The sequence below is a fragment of the Ylistrum balloti genome, unplaced genomic scaffold (genome assembly GCF_031769215.1).
Source record: "Ylistrum balloti isolate Yb309-2 unplaced genomic scaffold, AGI_CSIRO_Ybal_v1 Utg371442, whole genome shotgun sequence".
NCBI lineage: Eukaryota > Metazoa > Mollusca > Bivalvia > Pectinida > Pectinidae > Ylistrum > Ylistrum balloti.
In genome coordinates, this window is record NW_026782756.1 from 427,064 (window position 1) to 445,998 (window position 18,935).

Consider the following 18,935-nt stretch of genomic DNA (forward strand, 5'->3'; position numbering starts at 1 on the left):
AACCGCCTGGGTATTTTTGCCAGTACCATAAAAAGAATTTCCCTTAACCTTACAGAATTCGTTTATGTACTATAGTTCTTTTTACTATGGCTATCGGTCCAACTTCATGTTATCAAAAGGTGGTCTTCAAAATGTTCACAAGTGACATAAAATACATGAAATAACCACTGAGTATATCGATATACAAAGCAGTATTGTTTTACGGAAAATCGAAGCATTTTTATGGCAACATAGTTGCTGGAGAGTGCTAGATTGGGGGGAGGTATGAAGTGTAGGAAAATGAAGAAAAAAAAATGAAGTAGAAAGATTTTGCGAGTGAGCATCGAACCCATGCCTGCCACTTCGCTTTTTCGCCATGTAAAACGGTTCTTTTTATTTCATATTTGCTATATTATAGCTTTTAAGTAAGTGAAATATTATTTACAATGCAAAACCCAATTCCCCTCCTTTTTGTTAACATTTTAAAATCTCTTACATAATCCCATTACGTCTAGCCAGAGACACATATAACACATACCCCACCTACGCCCTCCACCTACACTCTCTCGAAGCTCTGGCAGTCACAGGCCGACAACGCAGAAGGCCTAACCACTAGTTAGCGTTCTGCAACAAACGTCAGCGGATGTTACAATCTGAAAGCTCCGCACTTAAAATCGGTCGTGGCTGGACTTCGCCGACATTATTTGAAATTTTAGGGTGACCAACGAGACAACGGCACAAACATTGGTAAGTATAACATTCGATGGTTATTTTGAACACATACCTCAGTATTTCTTGTCAGCGAGACTAGAATTTCACTAAATTTGTGTATCTTTTTTTAGCACTATGCCAAGTTGTAACAAAAAATTGTCAACACAAAAATTGTTTTGTTTATCAGAAATAATCATCGTCTAAAATGTAAGCGAGATTTAAAACGCATCAGTGTGTGTGTGTGCACAAAACCTTGCTAAAGCCACACTTCCAAGAACACTAATGAGTCGAAAGTGAAAGTAGATAGAAACTGAGTTCTTGGAATTCCAAATCGCCGAGATAACTTCTAATCTTTGTAAACCGCTAGTTCAGTTGAGTTACTAATATATGACCGATGACGATGTGTCAGTATTGTGAATACTTTTAATATCACTGAAATTCCAAGCAAACGCTGGAAATGAAAGATAATTGCGTCAATCTGGACGATTTTTTTAACGATATCAATAAAGACGGCACACAGACGTTCGTGAGACAACGCCATGCAAGAGAGTCAGCCAGCCAGTACTGGTTGACTTTTCACCTTACTATAACGCAATGTGCAGTGATTAGGCCTAGCAGACCATAACGTAGTAACAAAGACGTGCAGCCAAAAGCATATCAACTTTCCATTGAGGCCATGATTATAATGATAAGTATATAAAAACGTGTGTTCATGCGTGGATTCTTTAAAAGAGAATTAACGCATGTTTTTGAACATCTATATAATTTTTCCTTTACAACAAAATGGTACTTTAGGTCATATATATTTGTATTTATCAATAGTTCGGGTCAGTTTACCTAAAAGAATCACCCAGTTTCTTTGTGAGATCACGTTGTTTGTTATAAGTACATGTGTATTTCGTAAAGTAATATCTAGCGTAAATGAGATACTGTGTATTTGAAATGCAGAAAACCTATACTTGTGTATAAAGACACAGAGCTCTCCAAGATATTCCAGTCGTCATGCGCCGTTCATAAACTTTCCAATCAAACGCCTTCTTCTTAATAACCAAAATGACCAAGGGTACTGATATTAGGCCTGTAGCATGCTCGTATGACTGACTATCAAACTTATTCAAATTAATGACAGTGATCTATTTTCAAGGTGACACGGGGCAAATGTGTTAACATCTTCAAACGACCCCTCAATACACAGAAGTCCCAGAATATTGATTCTGAAACAGTTGGATAAAGAGGTATTCAAGTATACTCAATGATGGACTCTGGCACACTTTCAAAGTCACAGGGGTCAAATGTGTCGAGAACATAAACTTTCTATTTTCAACAAGAAGTAAGTCATGGGTCATGATATTTGTGTAGTAGCATGGTGGAGGACTGAGATTTCAAGTTTGCGAATATGGCTTTTTGAACCGACAAAGCTAAAACATTAAGATTCTGATCAGTAACCATTCAATAGCTGTCACTACTACTGCTAGTACAGTGTACTACAGAGTAGTACAGTATACTACAGAGTACTACTACTGCTAGTACAGAGTACTACAGAGTACTACTACTGCTAGTACAGAGTACTACTTCTGCTAGTACAGAGTACTACTACTGCTAGTACAGAGTACTACTTCTGCTAGTACAGAGTACTACTACTGCTAGTACAGAGTACTACTACTGCTAGTACAGTGTACTACAGAGTACTACTACTGCTAGTACAGTATACTACAGAGTACTACTACTGCTAGTACAGTATACTACAGAGTACTACTACTGCTAGTACAGAGTACTACTACTGCTAGTACAGTGTACTACAGAGTACTACTACTGCTAGTACAGTGTACTACTACTGCTAGTACTGTGTACTACAGAGTACTACTACTGCTAGTACAGTGTACTACAGAGTACTACTACTGCTAGTACAGTGTACTACAGAGTACTACTACTGCTAGTACAGTGTACTACAGAGTACTACTACTGCTAGTACAGTATACTACAGAGTACTACTACTGCTAGTACAGAGTACTACTACTGCTAGTACAGTGTACTACAGAGTACTACTACTGCTAGTACAGTGTACTACTACTGCTAGTACTGTGTACTACAGAGTACTACTACTGCTAGTACAGTGTACTACAGAGTACTACTACTGCTAGTACAGAGTACTACAGAGTACTACTACTGCTAGTACAGAGTACTACTACTACTACTGCTAGTACAGAGTACTACTACTGCTAGTACAGTATACTACAGTACTACTACTGCTAGTACAGTACAGTGTACTACTACTGCTACTACTAGTAGTACTACAGTACTACTACTGCTAGTACAGAGTACTACTACTGCTAGTACAGTGTACTACAGAGTACTATTACTGCTAGTACAGTGTACTACTACTGCTAGTACAGTGTACTACTACTGCTAGTACAGTGTACTACAGAGTACTATTACTGCTAGTACAGTGTACTACTACTGCTAGTACAGTGTACTACAGAGTACTACTACTGCTAGTACAGTGTACTACAGAGTACTACTACTGCTAGTACAGTGTACTACTACTGCTAGTACTGTGTGCCATTTATAGGTCTTTACAGGTCAGTTAGATGGTCGTTAGGACTATAATTATCTGTTTTTTAGATACCGTGATGTACAAAATGTACAGTGAGAATATGGCGTTTGGGGAACCATAAACATGTACCAGTATCGTAAGTGTTGATTTTTGTTTGCTGTTTTTGTTTTGTTTTGTTTGTTTGTTGTTGTTTTTTTTTTTTTTTTGGGGGGGGGGGGGGGGGGGGGGGGGGGGGGGCTGGGGGGGGGGGGGGGAGAGGGAGGCGGGTTGTTGGAGTGGAGGGAAGGGTAGGGGGTATAAAAAGTCACAAAATGTACTCATTACATTTTAAAATCCAGTTTAGATATCAAGAAAAATCCCAGGAAGAACATCATCTGAATTATTAAAAACCCAGAAAACAACATTTAGATCACATTCAACCTTGATTGGCATCTCCGATGGGTTGATATTTGACTTCCGTACCTGATTGAGATCCTAGTTTAATATAATGCAATATTGTCAAATCACTATAACCTAGATCTGCTGACGTTCACATGCTAAATATAGTTTTTCATTAAGTACCATTTACTTTCAACACTGTCGGTTATGCATTTATAATGTGTTTAACGGTGTTCTTATGCAAAGTATAAATGTACAGTCTATGAAGCAAATAAAAATATATTAATACATTTCAAAAATGCGATAAAGCTAATTTTCAATATTGCTTTTACACAAAAGTAACCTTCTAGACTAAAAGGTGTTTCTAAGAATAGCAATGTACTGAAAGTGAAAGTAGATAAACTAAAAGTTTACATGGTCCGAATGGACGGAACCCAGGAGGGGAAAATTAGCAAATGCTTAAAAATCTCAATTCTTATGTAGGAATGCAAGGATTCTGTCCCAATTTGGTCTGAATGCTTGGTTGAAGGGGGCTATTATTGTATAAGTGGAAGGTTTCTGTCCCAGGGATAGGAGAGGCAACGCCGGGCAAAATTGGGTGAATAGAGCTATTTTTAAAAAATTCTTCTCGTGGATGAATGGCAGGAGCGTGTCCAATTTTTTTCTCAGATTTCAAATTTTATTGGTACTCTCAGACATAAAAAGTATGTTACAAGAGGTCAGATTTAAAAAAAAAAAAAAAAACATTCTGAAGCATCATTTTGTAAACGATAAGCAGATTTTACGGAACCATGGGTGTCGGCCTCTTTTGGCGGGGGCGTGACCCAATCGGTGTCCTTTGTTTGGGAATGCTAAGATTATGTCCCAATTTCGTCTAGGCGTCCTTGAGGAATGGGAAATCAATTTTGCATAAATGATGGACATTCCCCATTATTATAATACATATTACAGTTTGGTCTACATTCCTTACTATCTAGTAGTAGAACAAACTAGCCCGGCAAAATCCGTCAGATGAAGGTTAGATAACATGAAACTTTATCTCAGTAGTCAGTAGACTTTTTCAATATCGGTAAGTTAATTAAAATAACTCGATACCAATTAAGTTTTAAGTCTTATTGACAAGTATCGGACATCAAACGTACACCGACGATTCACTCAGAAGTTACACGAGTGTTTTCCACACACATATTATACCGTTCGTCACAACTGTAATTCTAAGAATAGAAAATGAAAGTAGACAACAATAGCGTAAGGAAAAGAGCTTTCTGAAAGCGTGACAGGTTCTTCCAGTAGCTTATTAAACATAAGTCACACATATGTTAATTAAGGAAGCTTAACCTACTGAGAAATAACTACAGAATATGCAAGGTAAATACGTTAAATTAAGTAAGTGAAAGAAGGTTAAACTGGGTCAAATAATGAAAGTAAACACAGTACAGTAAAGAACAGTAAATTACGTATAAATTCGGCAAGTTGAAGGGTTCATTGTAAAGTTAGGCTCCGATAAAAACGTTAATGTACACCAGTAAAAACGTTTTTGATATCTATTAAATTTAATGCGTTAAAGTCTCTTGTTTATCTTTTCCTTCCCTTGTGATATATGTATATATTTTTTAACAAGTACATTAATATTTTCCTTGTATATGTCAAATGCATTTTTCTATGATTTGAGGATAGATGCTGGTATGCCGTAATATTCCACGAAGTAAATTTGAACATCATATCAATTTTTAAGTGGATTTTCATCCATACATTCAGTCTTTAATGAAGAATATATGTTTATCTACCCATTTTTGATACGATAAAAACTGTTTATCTTGATATCGTTTTTTAACCAAAACGGTTGTGATGATATTTCTGACGTGATTGAGCACGCTCTACAGAAGCCCATAATTACATCAGAAAGGACTGACCATTTCTTCATAGGGTTTACTTTGTTCCATTGTCATATCTTTAATATTCACAATCACTTAATTTTCATCCACTACTAAATCAGGTATATCTGTATAATGTCGATTTTCTTGGTTACAGAAACATCTTGTGCTCTTTTCCATTTTCCACTTTGCCTTTTACTTTAAAATCAACCCTTTGATATTTCTTCCCTTGTTGAATTACGTACGCGCAACTACATTAAAAGTACGTTAAACTACTGGTACAGGATGATGATACGCTAAAGTATGTGAACGTACGTTACTGGGCGTCATTTTCGTTCAGGTACGTTCAATTATTTTTTTTGCTTGTCGTAGTTATCATTCGAACGTGTTCAAAATAAATCACCACTCAGGGCTTCAAGTTTTTCACAGATTATTCCCAAGTAAAACTACGACAGGCTACGGTAGTATGTTCATTAAAGTAAGTACGTTTGTTCTATGTATGTTTAGCTACGTTATTTAACACCAACACCTAACTGTGTTGATGATTTACATAGATGTATATAAAAAGGTCAATTTTCTCACACTAATTATCAATTATACTTAATTGTTAAGCACGGATTAATGCTTATAGTCCGACAACTTCACCATTGTTTCCTATGAATTGTAGGTTATTTCGTGCCCCAAACAGTACTAACATGTGGTTAACATAGACTGTTCATCGGTGTAGAGGTTATTAGTGTACTCTTCCTTTCAGGCAGGGATTAAAGAATACCGAGGCAATACAAAAATACATGTTAAATTCTAACCCTCAGATGGGATGTAAGTTGTTACTCTGAGAAGAATGCTGAGAACGGATCAATTATCGATATCGATGCTGTAATTCACCGTTGATATTTCAAATTCCTGTTGATCTTGTTTCATTCATCGAATTTGCTTTAGATTAACTGCACAGCTATTCTAAGTTATATAAGTATATATTCGTAATATGTCTAATCAAGAAAAGAAGACCACGTGATTTAAATTATATTTGGACACGGATATTTACCTACATATAAGTCCGTGATTGTACCTGGTAACCTATTTTTTATTATTTCAGTTTATCAGTCAGCTAGGAGTCGCTGCATCTGAATTTTAACAGCTGAATATATTTGCAAACTGCTGAGCTAGGGTTGTTCTGTATCGAGACCAGTCTCTTTACAGCAACATAACTCGCACAAGTAAGTATACAAGTCACGTCATCTGATCTTCAGAATGTTGAATCGCCCTATATGGACTTTGGGAGGGCCCAAAAAGGGAAGGTAGACAAGATTTTGCTTCAAAATGCTACTCTTTCTCATTGCTTGAATGGATTTCAACCAAATTTAGAATTAACCATCACTAGGAGTGGGGAATCCTTACTAAAATTCAGAAAGTTGATTCGACCCCTAGTGAATAGAAATTACCTTGATCTGCTTGAATGGTCACAAAGATCAAACCTGTTGAAATCTTTAAATGACTTCTTCTAAATAACCAACAGGCCAAAGATGATGATATCACGCCTGTAGCATGCTAGGATGAAAGACTACCAACTTTGTTAATATGAATGACATTGACCGACTTTCAAGGTCACAGGTGTTAACATGTTTCCATGACTTCTTCTCAATAGCTAAAAGGTCAAGGGGTCTTGATATTGGGCTTGTGTCTTGCTTTTTCAACAAGCAATACGTCCACAGTTATGTAATGCATGTATAAAGAATATGACTTTAAGTTTACAAAAAATGTCTTGATGAACAAACAATGTCTTCCATGTAAGCTGTAGAGCAATTGGACAATTTATTTAAGGTCTATTTTGCTTCTTTTATACATAGGTCTTTATAGTCAGATGACCGTTAAGGCCTAAGGGCCTCTTGTTTTTATTAGATATGACTAACAGGAAAACCGTGGTTTATGCCAGTATTTCTGTAATGGTTGTTTATTGAAGTGTCGAACAATGTTTAAAAAATATTTGTAATGAATGTCTACTTCATCCAATTAAATTATTAATTGATATCAAATATATATTATACTTATTAAATGTACAATACATGCTCAACATCGAAAGCATTCTTTTAGTGGATTCTCGAAGACGTCAGCCTCTACAAGTACAGCAGCTGTCCGTGCAGCACCCCTTGGGGTACGGGCCGGTGGGAGGTGTGACAAATGTTGTTGGAGGTATCCCTGGAGTTACCACCATTGTAATTGGAGACTCCCAGATAAATATAGGATCATCGGGTTCCGCCACAGTGTCAGACACCACAGACAAGGTGAGTGATGTCAATTATCTATTTAAGTTATATTTAATTCTGTTCAAACCGTGGTGGGTCTTTCGTCAGTCATTCGTTTTCATCAGTCCGCCGGTATAATGGACGTTATCATTGCTGAAGGGATTAAAAGTTTGAGCAGGAAGGAACTTGATTACCTTTACTTATTACCACAATTGTAACAAAAACACTTGAATGTCATCTTAGAGGTGTGTGACCCTTTTCAGCATTACGTTGTACAAATATGTGAAGCGTATATCTTAGGACTAAGGTAAGGTGAACGACTGAGCAGATTGTGCCCCAGTATGTTCTGAAACATCATCTTGTGAAGAGATTCAAGTTTGCATGAAAGGTCTCTGACCCAAGGGTCTTAGGGTGGGATCCACGTGGAGAAATGGAACAAATTCTTTAAACTCCTTCTGTAGGGATGTCAGGATTCTATCTCAATTTGGTCCGAAACATTCAAGGATTAAGGGGAAACAAAATTCTATAAATGTTGGTCTGATTCCGATAGCAGGAGGGATGGGGGTCCAACAGGGAAAATATACGACGTGATTTAAAAGCTCCCTTCTTCTGTAGAAATGTCAGGTTTCTGTTCTAATTTGATCTGAAAAATTGTTGAGTGAAGGGGTAAACGGTAGGTCTTGGACTAGGAGGGCAGGAGGAGCAGGAGCCAATAGCGAAACGGAGCAAATTATTCAAAATCCTTCTTCATATGAAATGTCAATATTCTGTCGTAATTGGGTGTAAATCATTGTACGGTGAAGGAGAAACGAAGGACAAGAGAGGTGGGACCAAATAAAAGAAATAGGAAACTTGAAATTCTTCTTCTCTAGCAGGAATATCAGGATTCTGTTCTAGTTTGGTCTGGTGAGTCTCAGCCTGCTGGAGCTGAAGGGATGGGCGCCAAGAAGGAAAATTGAATAATTCGTAAAAATCGTTCTTCTTCTATAGGAATGGAATACTGGATAAAGGAGAATCACTTTTGTATGTACAATGGCTTTGTTCCCCTGGATGGGTCAGACACGACCCAATAAGGAAGATAGAGCAAATTCTTTAAAACAACAAGCCCCTTCCCCTGTAGTAATGAAATGATTTTATTCCACTTTTTAAACATATTTTATTACAAATTTAGAGAAGATACAGTGCAGCCAAACATTGACTGAATCTGCATTACACGACTGTTTACTTATATTATGGTTCTCAAAACAGATTATATATCCACTATATACAGTTTTGTATGCCCCGGATCGAAAGATCGGAGGCATGTTATCGTGCCGTCTGTTGTCAAATTTAAACCTGCCTACAACGATTGCAACGTAAGAGGTAGAGCTTTCATATTTTGCATGTGTATTCCTTGTGACAAGAACTTTCCGATGGTTTTGATCATGTGATCTTAACCATGACCTTTGACCTATATTTGAAAACTTTTAACATTGGTTATAACTATTGCACCATAAGAGCGCTTGCAGACTCAAGTGACAGATGATGTTATTAAAATGAAGTCATAAATGTTTCACAATGTGTACATGGAATTAGCACATGCCTTATACAGTACAGTTTTAATGTCCCATTTCAGAATTTTGTTGTAACCAGGGGTTAGTGTTTCGCTTTTGATCCTTTTAGGGTAGAGGATCGGGGGCTATGGGAGAAATAGATGCAACCTTTATAGTTCATTTTCCTTTCGTTTTTATCAGAAATGAAATCAGCCAAACAAACCCAGGTGAGCGATAAGTCCTTAAAGGGCCTCTCGTATGGTTTTAATATTTTGAAAATTGTGAGGCACGGGAAAATACATCTTGAAATATTAATCGATTTCGTGTAATTCGAGTATTTTTTTTGGTACAGAGATGGCGCCAGCAGACAACCATTCCCACGGAGACCCGTGCGGGCTGTTGTGGGCTGTTATCCGCCTGTGCTCTCATTAGCCTTTGTAATAGTGTAGTTGCCTTCATGATCAGCGGTGAGAGTCAGTTGTTTGCCTGGGTCTTCGAGCAGATTGGTATAGCGGATCAGGTGAAGAAGGACCTGTCAGATTGGGGCGAACACCAGGACCAGATCCAACTGGCCTTCACTTGTACTCGGATTCTTTCCGGTAGGTATATTATAACCAGCGAAAAGCATTTCTACCTGAAATTTTGTACAACTGGCAAGCAAAACATCTCAAGCAAACAACAGCCTGTGGTGCCTTCTACGATGAAGGAGTTATCATTTTTCTTGTTACCATGGAAACAGATTGGATTACAATTTTCAAGGTTCCCACAGCATGGCAACAAAGTTGTTCAACAACTACCTGAAACTTTGTACAAGCTATCACTTTCTTGTTGCATTTTACTAATGGAGGAGTCGTCATTTTGGATCTTTTTCTGTTGTTTGTCAAAGAATAGCAATATTCACTGGCAAAATTAAAATAGCAATAATCACTGGCAAAATTTTCCATTTTCATAAGTAACCCTCATATTTAAATATATCCTATAACAAAGTATATAACAAAGATCATTGATAATGTCATCATTGTATTTGTAAATGATGCCAAACTATCTACATAAATAGCAACAGTGCAGAATGGAGTTGATACCTCTTATTGTAAAATTAACATATCACACCTGTTATCGTAACATTAACATATAATACCTGTTGTCGTAATATTAACATATTACACCTGTTATTGTGATATTAACATATCACACCTGTTATCGTAATATTAACTTATAATACCTGTTATCGTAATATTAACATATCTTACCTGTTATCGTAATATTAACATATAATACCTGTTATCGTAATATTAATATATCTTAGCTATTATCGTAATATTAACATATAATACCTGTTGTCGTAATATTAACATATTACACCTGTTATTGTGATATTAACATATCACACCTGTTATCGTACTATTAACATATAATACCTGTTATCGTAATATTAACATATTACACCTGTTATTGTGATATTAACATATTACACCTGTTATTGTGATATTAACGTATGATACCTGTGATTGTAATATTAACGAGATTGTTGGATCGTCTATTACATTTTGTGATGTTGGCTGATATGAGAAAAATACACGGTACTTTTTACAGTAATAACTAACTGATTGGATCAAAGTTCCTTTCTTCAGTATGTACTGTGTATCAATCAGTATCAGTGCAGTCTCCATTTTGTCAACCTCGCGATGATTATCAATATTTGACCAGGTAAGGTTTTGGTTTTCGGTTTGTCGCCAACAAAAACTAATAATCTTGTTGTAGTGGTATTGGCGTCCATCGTGCTGGTGAGATTTGAGTACAGAATTGTTGCCTTTGTTTCGTCGACTGTGCTTGGCATCAGCATTCTCATCACGTCTTTCCTGGATTCTTCACTCGTCGTTCTCATCGGTTTCCTTGTTGGTGGCGTTGCAGGTACTTATTAAATGAATGTGACTTGCATGACATAGTGTATTACAGTACACGGAGTGTAGATAAGACAGCACGGTAGGGATATCTCATTCTTTCCTTGTAAATCCATTAATTTTGATAATGATGATAGCAGCGATAGAGCCAGGAAGATTTCTTTACAAAGGTTAGTTTCGTACATCGGAAATGTTTTCCAATTTCCAATTTTTTTTTTTTCAATATTTCACACCTAACATGTTTCAGGTATCGCCTCCGGGTTCCTACATATGTGTGCCATTTTACCTGTGTTGGAACATTTTGATGACGGAATCTTCCGCGCACTGCACGCCGTCCATCAGGGCGAGACAGTCGGTTATGTCGTTTGTGCCTTGATGCGGATGGCAACCGATAATTCTTGGCGATCGCTCTTTCGGTGGCAGCTTTTGCCAATGGCCGTTGCATTCGGATCAGCGTTTGCTCTTACTCCTGCCGAGTTTCATGACAGCACCATAATCTTGAGAGGTACAAACGAACCGGCAAAGACTAAGCGAAAACTCGCATGGAACATATTCAAACACCCTGCCTTATATCTGTTGATGGTGTGCTTCCTTTTCCAGCGTATAGGTAGGTGAAAGTGAAAGTGCATGCTATATATAGTCTATAACTTTTTGAAGTGTTTGCAGATAAATTGACTTTTCGATGATAGTAACTGATAATAGAATTTACCGATTATAGATGTTTTAGCCGACAATGAATATGTTTTGTTTTATTTCAATAAAAATGTATTCGCTGTATCAGTGTTCCAACGTTGTCATGTTCATGTTATTCATCGTGTCTCTGCTTTCCTTGACGATATTGGGACTTCCTAAATAAATACCTGTATCTTTTATTAGGGTAAGTAGTCTAATGTAATTTAAAGTATAGGAAATTTGAGCGTGTATATATTATAAAGATGTCCCACAGTAAAGCTGATTAAAACTACCGTGGAGTTCCACTTTACCGTACAATGTTGGCAATCGTTTAAGGCGTGTAAATGACTGAACTGTGTAAAGTTTATGTGTTTAAATTTGACAAAACAAAATTAAAAAGCAAAAAGTTGTTTGGATGTTTTCTTTAGCATCTCACTAATTTTTATTTTTGCAGGCTTTGGATACCTGGATGAACAAGCTGGGATTCTACTAAACAGTAGTCTGTACCTGGTTCTGTTTTATCTTGCACAATGGTTAGGTCCTATCGTCATGTTCTCTAAGCGGTGTGTGGCAGGTTACCTCCCCCATGTCATCCTGACGGCATTCAGTCTAGCAGCTGGTGTGTACACGTTAGCAGTACCCAAAGTTGATCATTCAGATGGACTGATCATCTTGTTTATCATAATCGTTGGCGTCGCTGTAGGTAAGTAACTATGTCTGATGCCATTACGTCTCACCTTACCATTCTTACGTTACCAATCTTACTGTCACAAAAAGCTGACGTGTTGTACTCCAAATACCATTGCAATTATTTGTACGCCTATGGTGACACGCAGCTATAACTGTGGAAATGGGTTTGATATTCATATTATCGATACATGTGCAGAAAAGTACGAGAGCAGAATGAAGCTGAATGCGGAATGCGACCAATAATCATTGTCCACATTGATGTGATAAATGTTACATGTAACCACTAAAACTAGAAACCAAGAATTTTACAATTTCCACCAACCCATGATGATTTCAATTGCCCGCTTGTGATTGTTCCATTTCTAGATACACTGCTATCATGATCGCAATTGATTCCATGTGTTAGGGCTTCTTCTTAACATTATGACTTTCGTAAAAGATTGCCAACTACTGGTAGACATAGCACAGGGATCCGAGTTATACGGGCTTAAGACGTCGATCGCCACCATGGTCACATTTAGAAATGCTGAGACGTTTTTTGTCGTGACGGTTTCAACTTTGTTAATCTTTGAAGCAGATGACGCTTAGACGTCCGGAATACCTATACGGAATTTCTTTATACTCTTTTCAAATAAATCCATGTATATCTTTCTTTCATTTATAGATTGTTCCCGATTTTTAATTTTGAGTTTGGATTGCGATTTTATCGAATTGTCGATGGTAGGAAATGAGTGTCTTTCGAGCTAGACGTAATAGTACAAATATGGTAGGAAATGAATGTCTTTCGAGGTAGACGTTACAGTACAAATATGGTAGGAAATTAATGTCTTTCGAGGTAGACGTTACAGTACAAATATGGTAAGAAATGAATGTCTTTCGAGCTAGACGTAATAGTACAAATATGGTAGGAAATGAATGTCTTTCGAGGTAGACGTTATAGTACAAATATGGTAGGAAATGAATGTCTTTCGAGCTAGACGTTATAGTACAAATATGGTAGGAAATGAATGTCTTTCGAGGTAGACGTTATAGTACAAATATGGTAGGAAATGAATGTCTTTCGAGGTAGACGTTATAGTACAAATATGGTAGGAAATGAATGTCTTTCGAGCTAGACGTTATAGTACAAATATGGTAGGAAATGAATGTCTTTCGAGGTAGACGTTACAGTACAAATATGGTAGGAAATGAATGTCTTTCGAGGTAGACGTAATAGTACAAATATGGTAGGAAATGAATGTCTTTCGAGGTAGACTTTATAGTACAAATATGGTAGGAAATGAATGTCTTTCGAGGTAGACGTTACAGTACAAATATGGTAGGAAATGAATGTCTTTCGAGCTAGACGTTATAGTACAAATATGGTAGGAAATGAATGTCTTTCGAGGTAGACGTTATAGTACAAATATGGTAGGAAATGAATGTCTTTCGAGCTAGACGTTATAGTACAAATATGGTAGGAAATGAATGTCTTTCGAGGTAGACGTTACAGTACAAATATGGTAGGAAATGAATGTCTTTCGAGGTAGACGTAATAGTACAAATATGGTAGGAAATGAATGTCTTTCGAGGTAGACTTTATAGTACAAATATGGTAGGAAATGAATGTCTTTCGAGGTAGACTTTATAGTACAAATATGGTAGGAAATGAATGTCTTTCGAGGTAGACGTAATAGTACAAATATGGTAGGAAATGAATGTCTTTCGAGGTAGACTTTATAGTACAAATATGGTAGGAAGAATAACTGTATGACCGATATGTTTACAATGTCAGGCAGCTGCAATGCTTTGACCGACATTGTTCAGTCATTGCGACTATGATGTGTACAATATGTATACAAATCGTTTAGCTTATTTGTCCTTACGTTGTAGAAACCACATAAAGATAAAGCAGGATTTATTGGATTGTATATTGGTTTTGTGTTTTTATGTTAATCAAGCCACGACAGAATCGCTTCGGGATGTCATCTTGACAGCCCAGTTCCTTAAGGAGCAATACTGCCTGGCTTTTGGTGTGTTGTACACGTGCTCGGGAATAGGAGAGATTATAGTGTCAGCGACAGGTAATGCACTTTCGTAATGTCCAGCAAATATATGAATTTACACTATAACTGCTGTTCTAGATTAAGATTTGACTGGTCTTTTTACTTATGTCTTCCAGAAAATTACGACATTACTTGAATAATTGGCCAAGTGCCCCTTGCCATCTAGAGTATAACATTTCTTTCAAACCTTTCGAATTTCGTTAGTCACTCGTCCTAAGCATCGCTGACGAGACCTGATGTGACGAAACAGTTGTATGATGCAGTGCAATTTATCATTTTACTTTATTGTATCTAATTCGAAATTTGCATTAAGATATGTTAATCACTTGTGTGTCCTTTCTTTTACAAATTTTTTTATCGGAATACCAGGCTGTGTAGACCCTCTTCAATAGTGATGTCTTTAACTGACCCTCTTGTCTGTCCCCCCTCCCCACCCCCTTTTTTTTACAATTTCCTTACCGGAATACCAGGCTATGTAGACCCTCTTCATTAGTGATGTCTTTAACTAACCCTCTTGTCTGTCCCCCTCCCAACCCACTTTTTTTTTACAATTTTCTCACCAGAATACCAGGCTATGTAGACCCTCTTCATTAGTGATGTCTTTAACTGACCCTCTTGTCTGTCCCCCCTCCCCACCCCCTTTTTTTTCCTTACCGGAATACCAGGCTATGTAGACCCTCGTCTTTAGTGATGTAATGAATTGGCCCTCTTGTTTCGTCAGTCTGGCGAAGGTGTTGCTAGTTATTGGATAGGCTAAAGGTCTGCTCATTGTCAGTATTTAGTCTTGTTATGAACTGCTCAGTATCCATATTTTATTTTTATTTCGGAAATCGTGATAAAAATTTCATCAGTTGTGATGATGATGTACGATAGTAAGATGATATAATCATATACATTTAGATGGTATATGATAATTCATAAACACAAAGTGTTACAAATTATGTAAGTACATTAGTTATATATTAAATTCTATCTTTTTCAGAAGAAGGAAAGGAAGCCGATGTTTATGGTGACATAAATCTGGATACGTTTACTTTGAACGTGTCTGGTTCCCTAATCATCGTGTCAGCTGCTTTTGTTTGCGCAGCTGCAGTTGTCTACAGTAAGATTGGGTTCCCGCGTGATGGGGATTGTTTCATCCCCTGCTGTAACCTTAGAGGAAGGTTTACCCGTCTAAGGAATGAGGAGGAGGTCAATGATGGTGAAGGAATTCTCCAAGAGGAAGTTCTTCCATTCAGTGATCCAGAGGATATTTCTTACGGAAGCACACCTGGTGTTGTTGCTGTCCAGGGGGATGCGCAGTTACAGTAACAACTATAGCTGCCATATATTAAATTTTTCGGGCAATTGAGTTCTTTAAACTCTTGGTAGATTGAACTTGTTATGAGCGTTGAATGGATTATACTAGGGTGCTACTTTCGTCTGTTTTTTTTAAATACAATTACTGAAGTCACATTTTACACTGCCACTCTAGACTGTCACCTGGAGATTTCATTGTATGGTGCATTGTAAGCCAATATTTACATATTATATTATGCATGCGATTTTCAAAACTGTCACTCCAACACATGGACTTTTACATACGATTTAACATGGAGTCGTTATGTCACACTCTTGTTATTTTGAGACAGTTTTGTAGAGAAAACAAACAGCCAGGTACTGCCATTGACCAGAGACATGTATAAAAGAGGTTTCTAAATTGATAAGGTTGACATGGAGACAAAATAGTGTCTACTTTAGAATTCGTATAGTTGATGTCAGTTGGGCGTATATGGTTTAAACGCAATAGTCAGTCATTCAATTATATATTTTAAGTTGGAGTCAAAGCGTTCGCACTCAATGAGCTTTGAGCAAAATACATTTTTTATGCATGTGATGTTTTTTCATTTTGCTTCAGGGATATAAAACACTGTCACTCTGAAATGTTTTTCAGAGTGCAATATCATACAGAAATATCATACAGAAATGTTTAGGTCGAATCCTCGTCGTTTCTTTATGTCAAATTATTTGATCAATTGGAAATCGGCAATAATATGATTAAGGTTGAAGGTATGAAGTTTGCCGTCTGATTGAATTGGTAGTCATAGAAATACGACTATACTCATGTATAAAAATGGCCCGCACCGACATTTGGCGAAACAATTTGTTTAAAGAGTAGATCAATCCACCCAGAATGTTGAACTAATGTTTTGCCATGTTTAACATAGATATAAGCTTTCTTTGAAAGGGAGGCGTCTCGGTCCCTAAAATGTTAGCATGTGTATTCTGATATGAACAAAGTTGATACTTATCCCTTGGTAACCATATCAGCCGTATTAGTACACGTATTTACTGATTGAAAATCATCCATTAACATTTCTGATGATAAACAACACTGAGGCATATGTATTGCTGATTTCGGGATGACGCTAATTTCATCACACTGTGACAGATTTGTATAACGTGGTTTTGTGATAAAACGGTAGAAATGGTGACGAAACTAGACCAAAAACTGATCTTGACTGTCGTTGTTTGATTTTGTTTTCTCCTCTCCATGGTTTCATGATTACGTAAAGAGGGAAACAATTTAATTGTTTTCGATTGGGAAACATTCGGGTGTTTTGGATGATAACATTTTGGTGGTTTGATTTAAGGGTAGAATTACGGGAACATCTATTTTAAAAACTTTGTCTACAATCACAATTTTTACTTGCATGCTATATCACAAAACGTTTATTTCTGATGTCATTTACTCGTATCATTTAATTAGCTTTTACGTTATTGACTCGTGTCATTTGATCAACGTTTACAGTGTAAATTATAGACTCATATACTTAATTGGCATTTATGTTATTGACTCGTGTCATTTGATCCACGTTTACAGTGTAAATTATGGACTCATATACTTAATTGGCATTTATGTTATTGACTCGTGTCATTTGATCCACGTTTACAGTGTAAATTATGGACTCATATACTTAATTGGCATTTATGTTATTGACTCGTGTCATTTGATCCACGTTTACAGTGTAAATTATGGACTCATATACTTAATTGGCATTTATGTTATTAACTCGTGTCATTTGATCCACGTTTACAGTGTAAATTATGGACTCGTATACTTAATTGGCATTTATGTTATTGACTCGTGTCATTTGATCCACGTTTACAGTGTAAATTATGGACTCATATACTTAATTAGCATTTGTGATTGACCCGTGTTATTTAATGTTTAACAAGTATATTTTATGATACGTTTACAGTGTAAAAACAATACTTAATTAGCATTTGTGATTGACCCGTGTTATTTAATGTTTAACAAGTATATTTTATATAGTCGTAAACAATACTAGAACACGTTTATCTATTTACTAAGTGTAGTGTCTGATGATTCACTTTTGTTAATATTGTTGATCTGGCCAGAATCTCACACGGATTTTGTGATTTGAATTGAAGGAGTAATGAAAAATGAATTAATTTGATATTTTTAGAAACGTTACCAATGTCTTGTTATCTTATCAAATGATGTAACACGGTTACGCTCACTTTCGCTCTCTGCATCCCTGGAATATGTGACGGTAAACTTGAAAGCACAAGCGAAGTAATTTGATTGGTCTAGAGTGGTTCCAGGAGAAATAAAACTGACCAATCAATGATTGGTACGCTCCTTTGAAGATCACAAAAGAGCGACACCCAACTTCATGCCAGAACAAAATACCATTGTTCGACCTCGAGATTCGTTTGATGTATATCAAAGGATCAAACTAATCGTGTCCATAAGCTGCCGCACATGGAACCTTCAGTTTTGCCATGACGTGTTCCAGGAGTGCAGAGAGCGGTAGTGAAAGTCCTAGGACTCATCAGTGATGTTAAGGGCCTAAAGTTTGAAGCCGAGGAGGCGACAGAGGAAAATTCAAAGTGATCCAAGAATAAGCCAAAATTAAGATGTGGAGGTGGGCTATCCACATAATTATATAAACGTCGTAAGTGTCGTGTAACTTAACCGAAGTATATGTCCGATAAAAATCGAAAACGTTTCATAGCAACGAAAGAGTTGCAGTTGTAAGTTCAACTGAAAATTGGTGAAAAATACCAGTTTTCGAGAAGAAAATTATTCATCATGCGAATACACAAAATGGCAATTTCAGTGAGTATAGCAAAAAAATGTTCAAAAAATCATTATTACCGTGCGCTCTTGAAATCCAACTTTTGCACTGGTTGCCAATATCTTATCATAGATTAAGGAAGTTCCAAATTATTTGACCTCTCATCCGTATGCCGATTCGTAGAGATACGTCAGTGTCACATGAATGCTCGATTTTTAAGACATTAAGAAATATGTTAACTTTTTAGTTTAAGTGTCATTGGCTTTTATGT

General features: G+C 36.7%; 1 protein-coding gene across 2 annotated transcripts; it reads left to right on the forward strand.

Annotated features, from left to right (window-relative positions):
• The first annotated feature begins 608 nt into the window (after positions 1-608).
• LOC132562525 (uncharacterized) lies at positions 609-17,802 on the forward strand. Of its 2 annotated transcripts, XM_060227269.1 has the most exons (10): positions 609-726; positions 3,313-3,380; positions 6,593-6,713; positions 7,588-7,778; positions 9,624-9,870; positions 11,033-11,182; positions 11,420-11,779; positions 12,299-12,547; positions 14,475-14,597; positions 15,562-17,802. In XM_060227269.1, coding segments are annotated over exons 3-10 (1,650 nt in total). In that variant the 5' UTR covers positions 609-726; positions 3,313-3,380; positions 6,593-6,712; the 3' UTR covers positions 15,891-17,802. The 2 variants fall into 2 exon arrangements, with proteins under 2 accessions (XP_060083252.1, XP_060083253.1); XM_060227270.1 differs by lacking the exon at positions 3,313-3,380.
• Positions 17,803-18,935: the final 1,133 nt, after the last annotated feature.

Excerpts from the sequence above, each read along its gene's own strand:
- LOC132562525 (XM_060227269.1), top strand. Across the intron at positions 7,779-9,623 it reads TGTCAGACACCACAGACAAG|AGATGGCGCCAGCAGACAAC; the intron begins GTGAGTGATGTC and ends TTTTTGGTACAG. Across the intron at positions 12,548-14,474 it reads AATCGTTGGCGTCGCTGTAG|CCACGACAGAATCGCTTCGG; the intron begins GTAAGTAACTAT and ends ATGTTAATCAAG.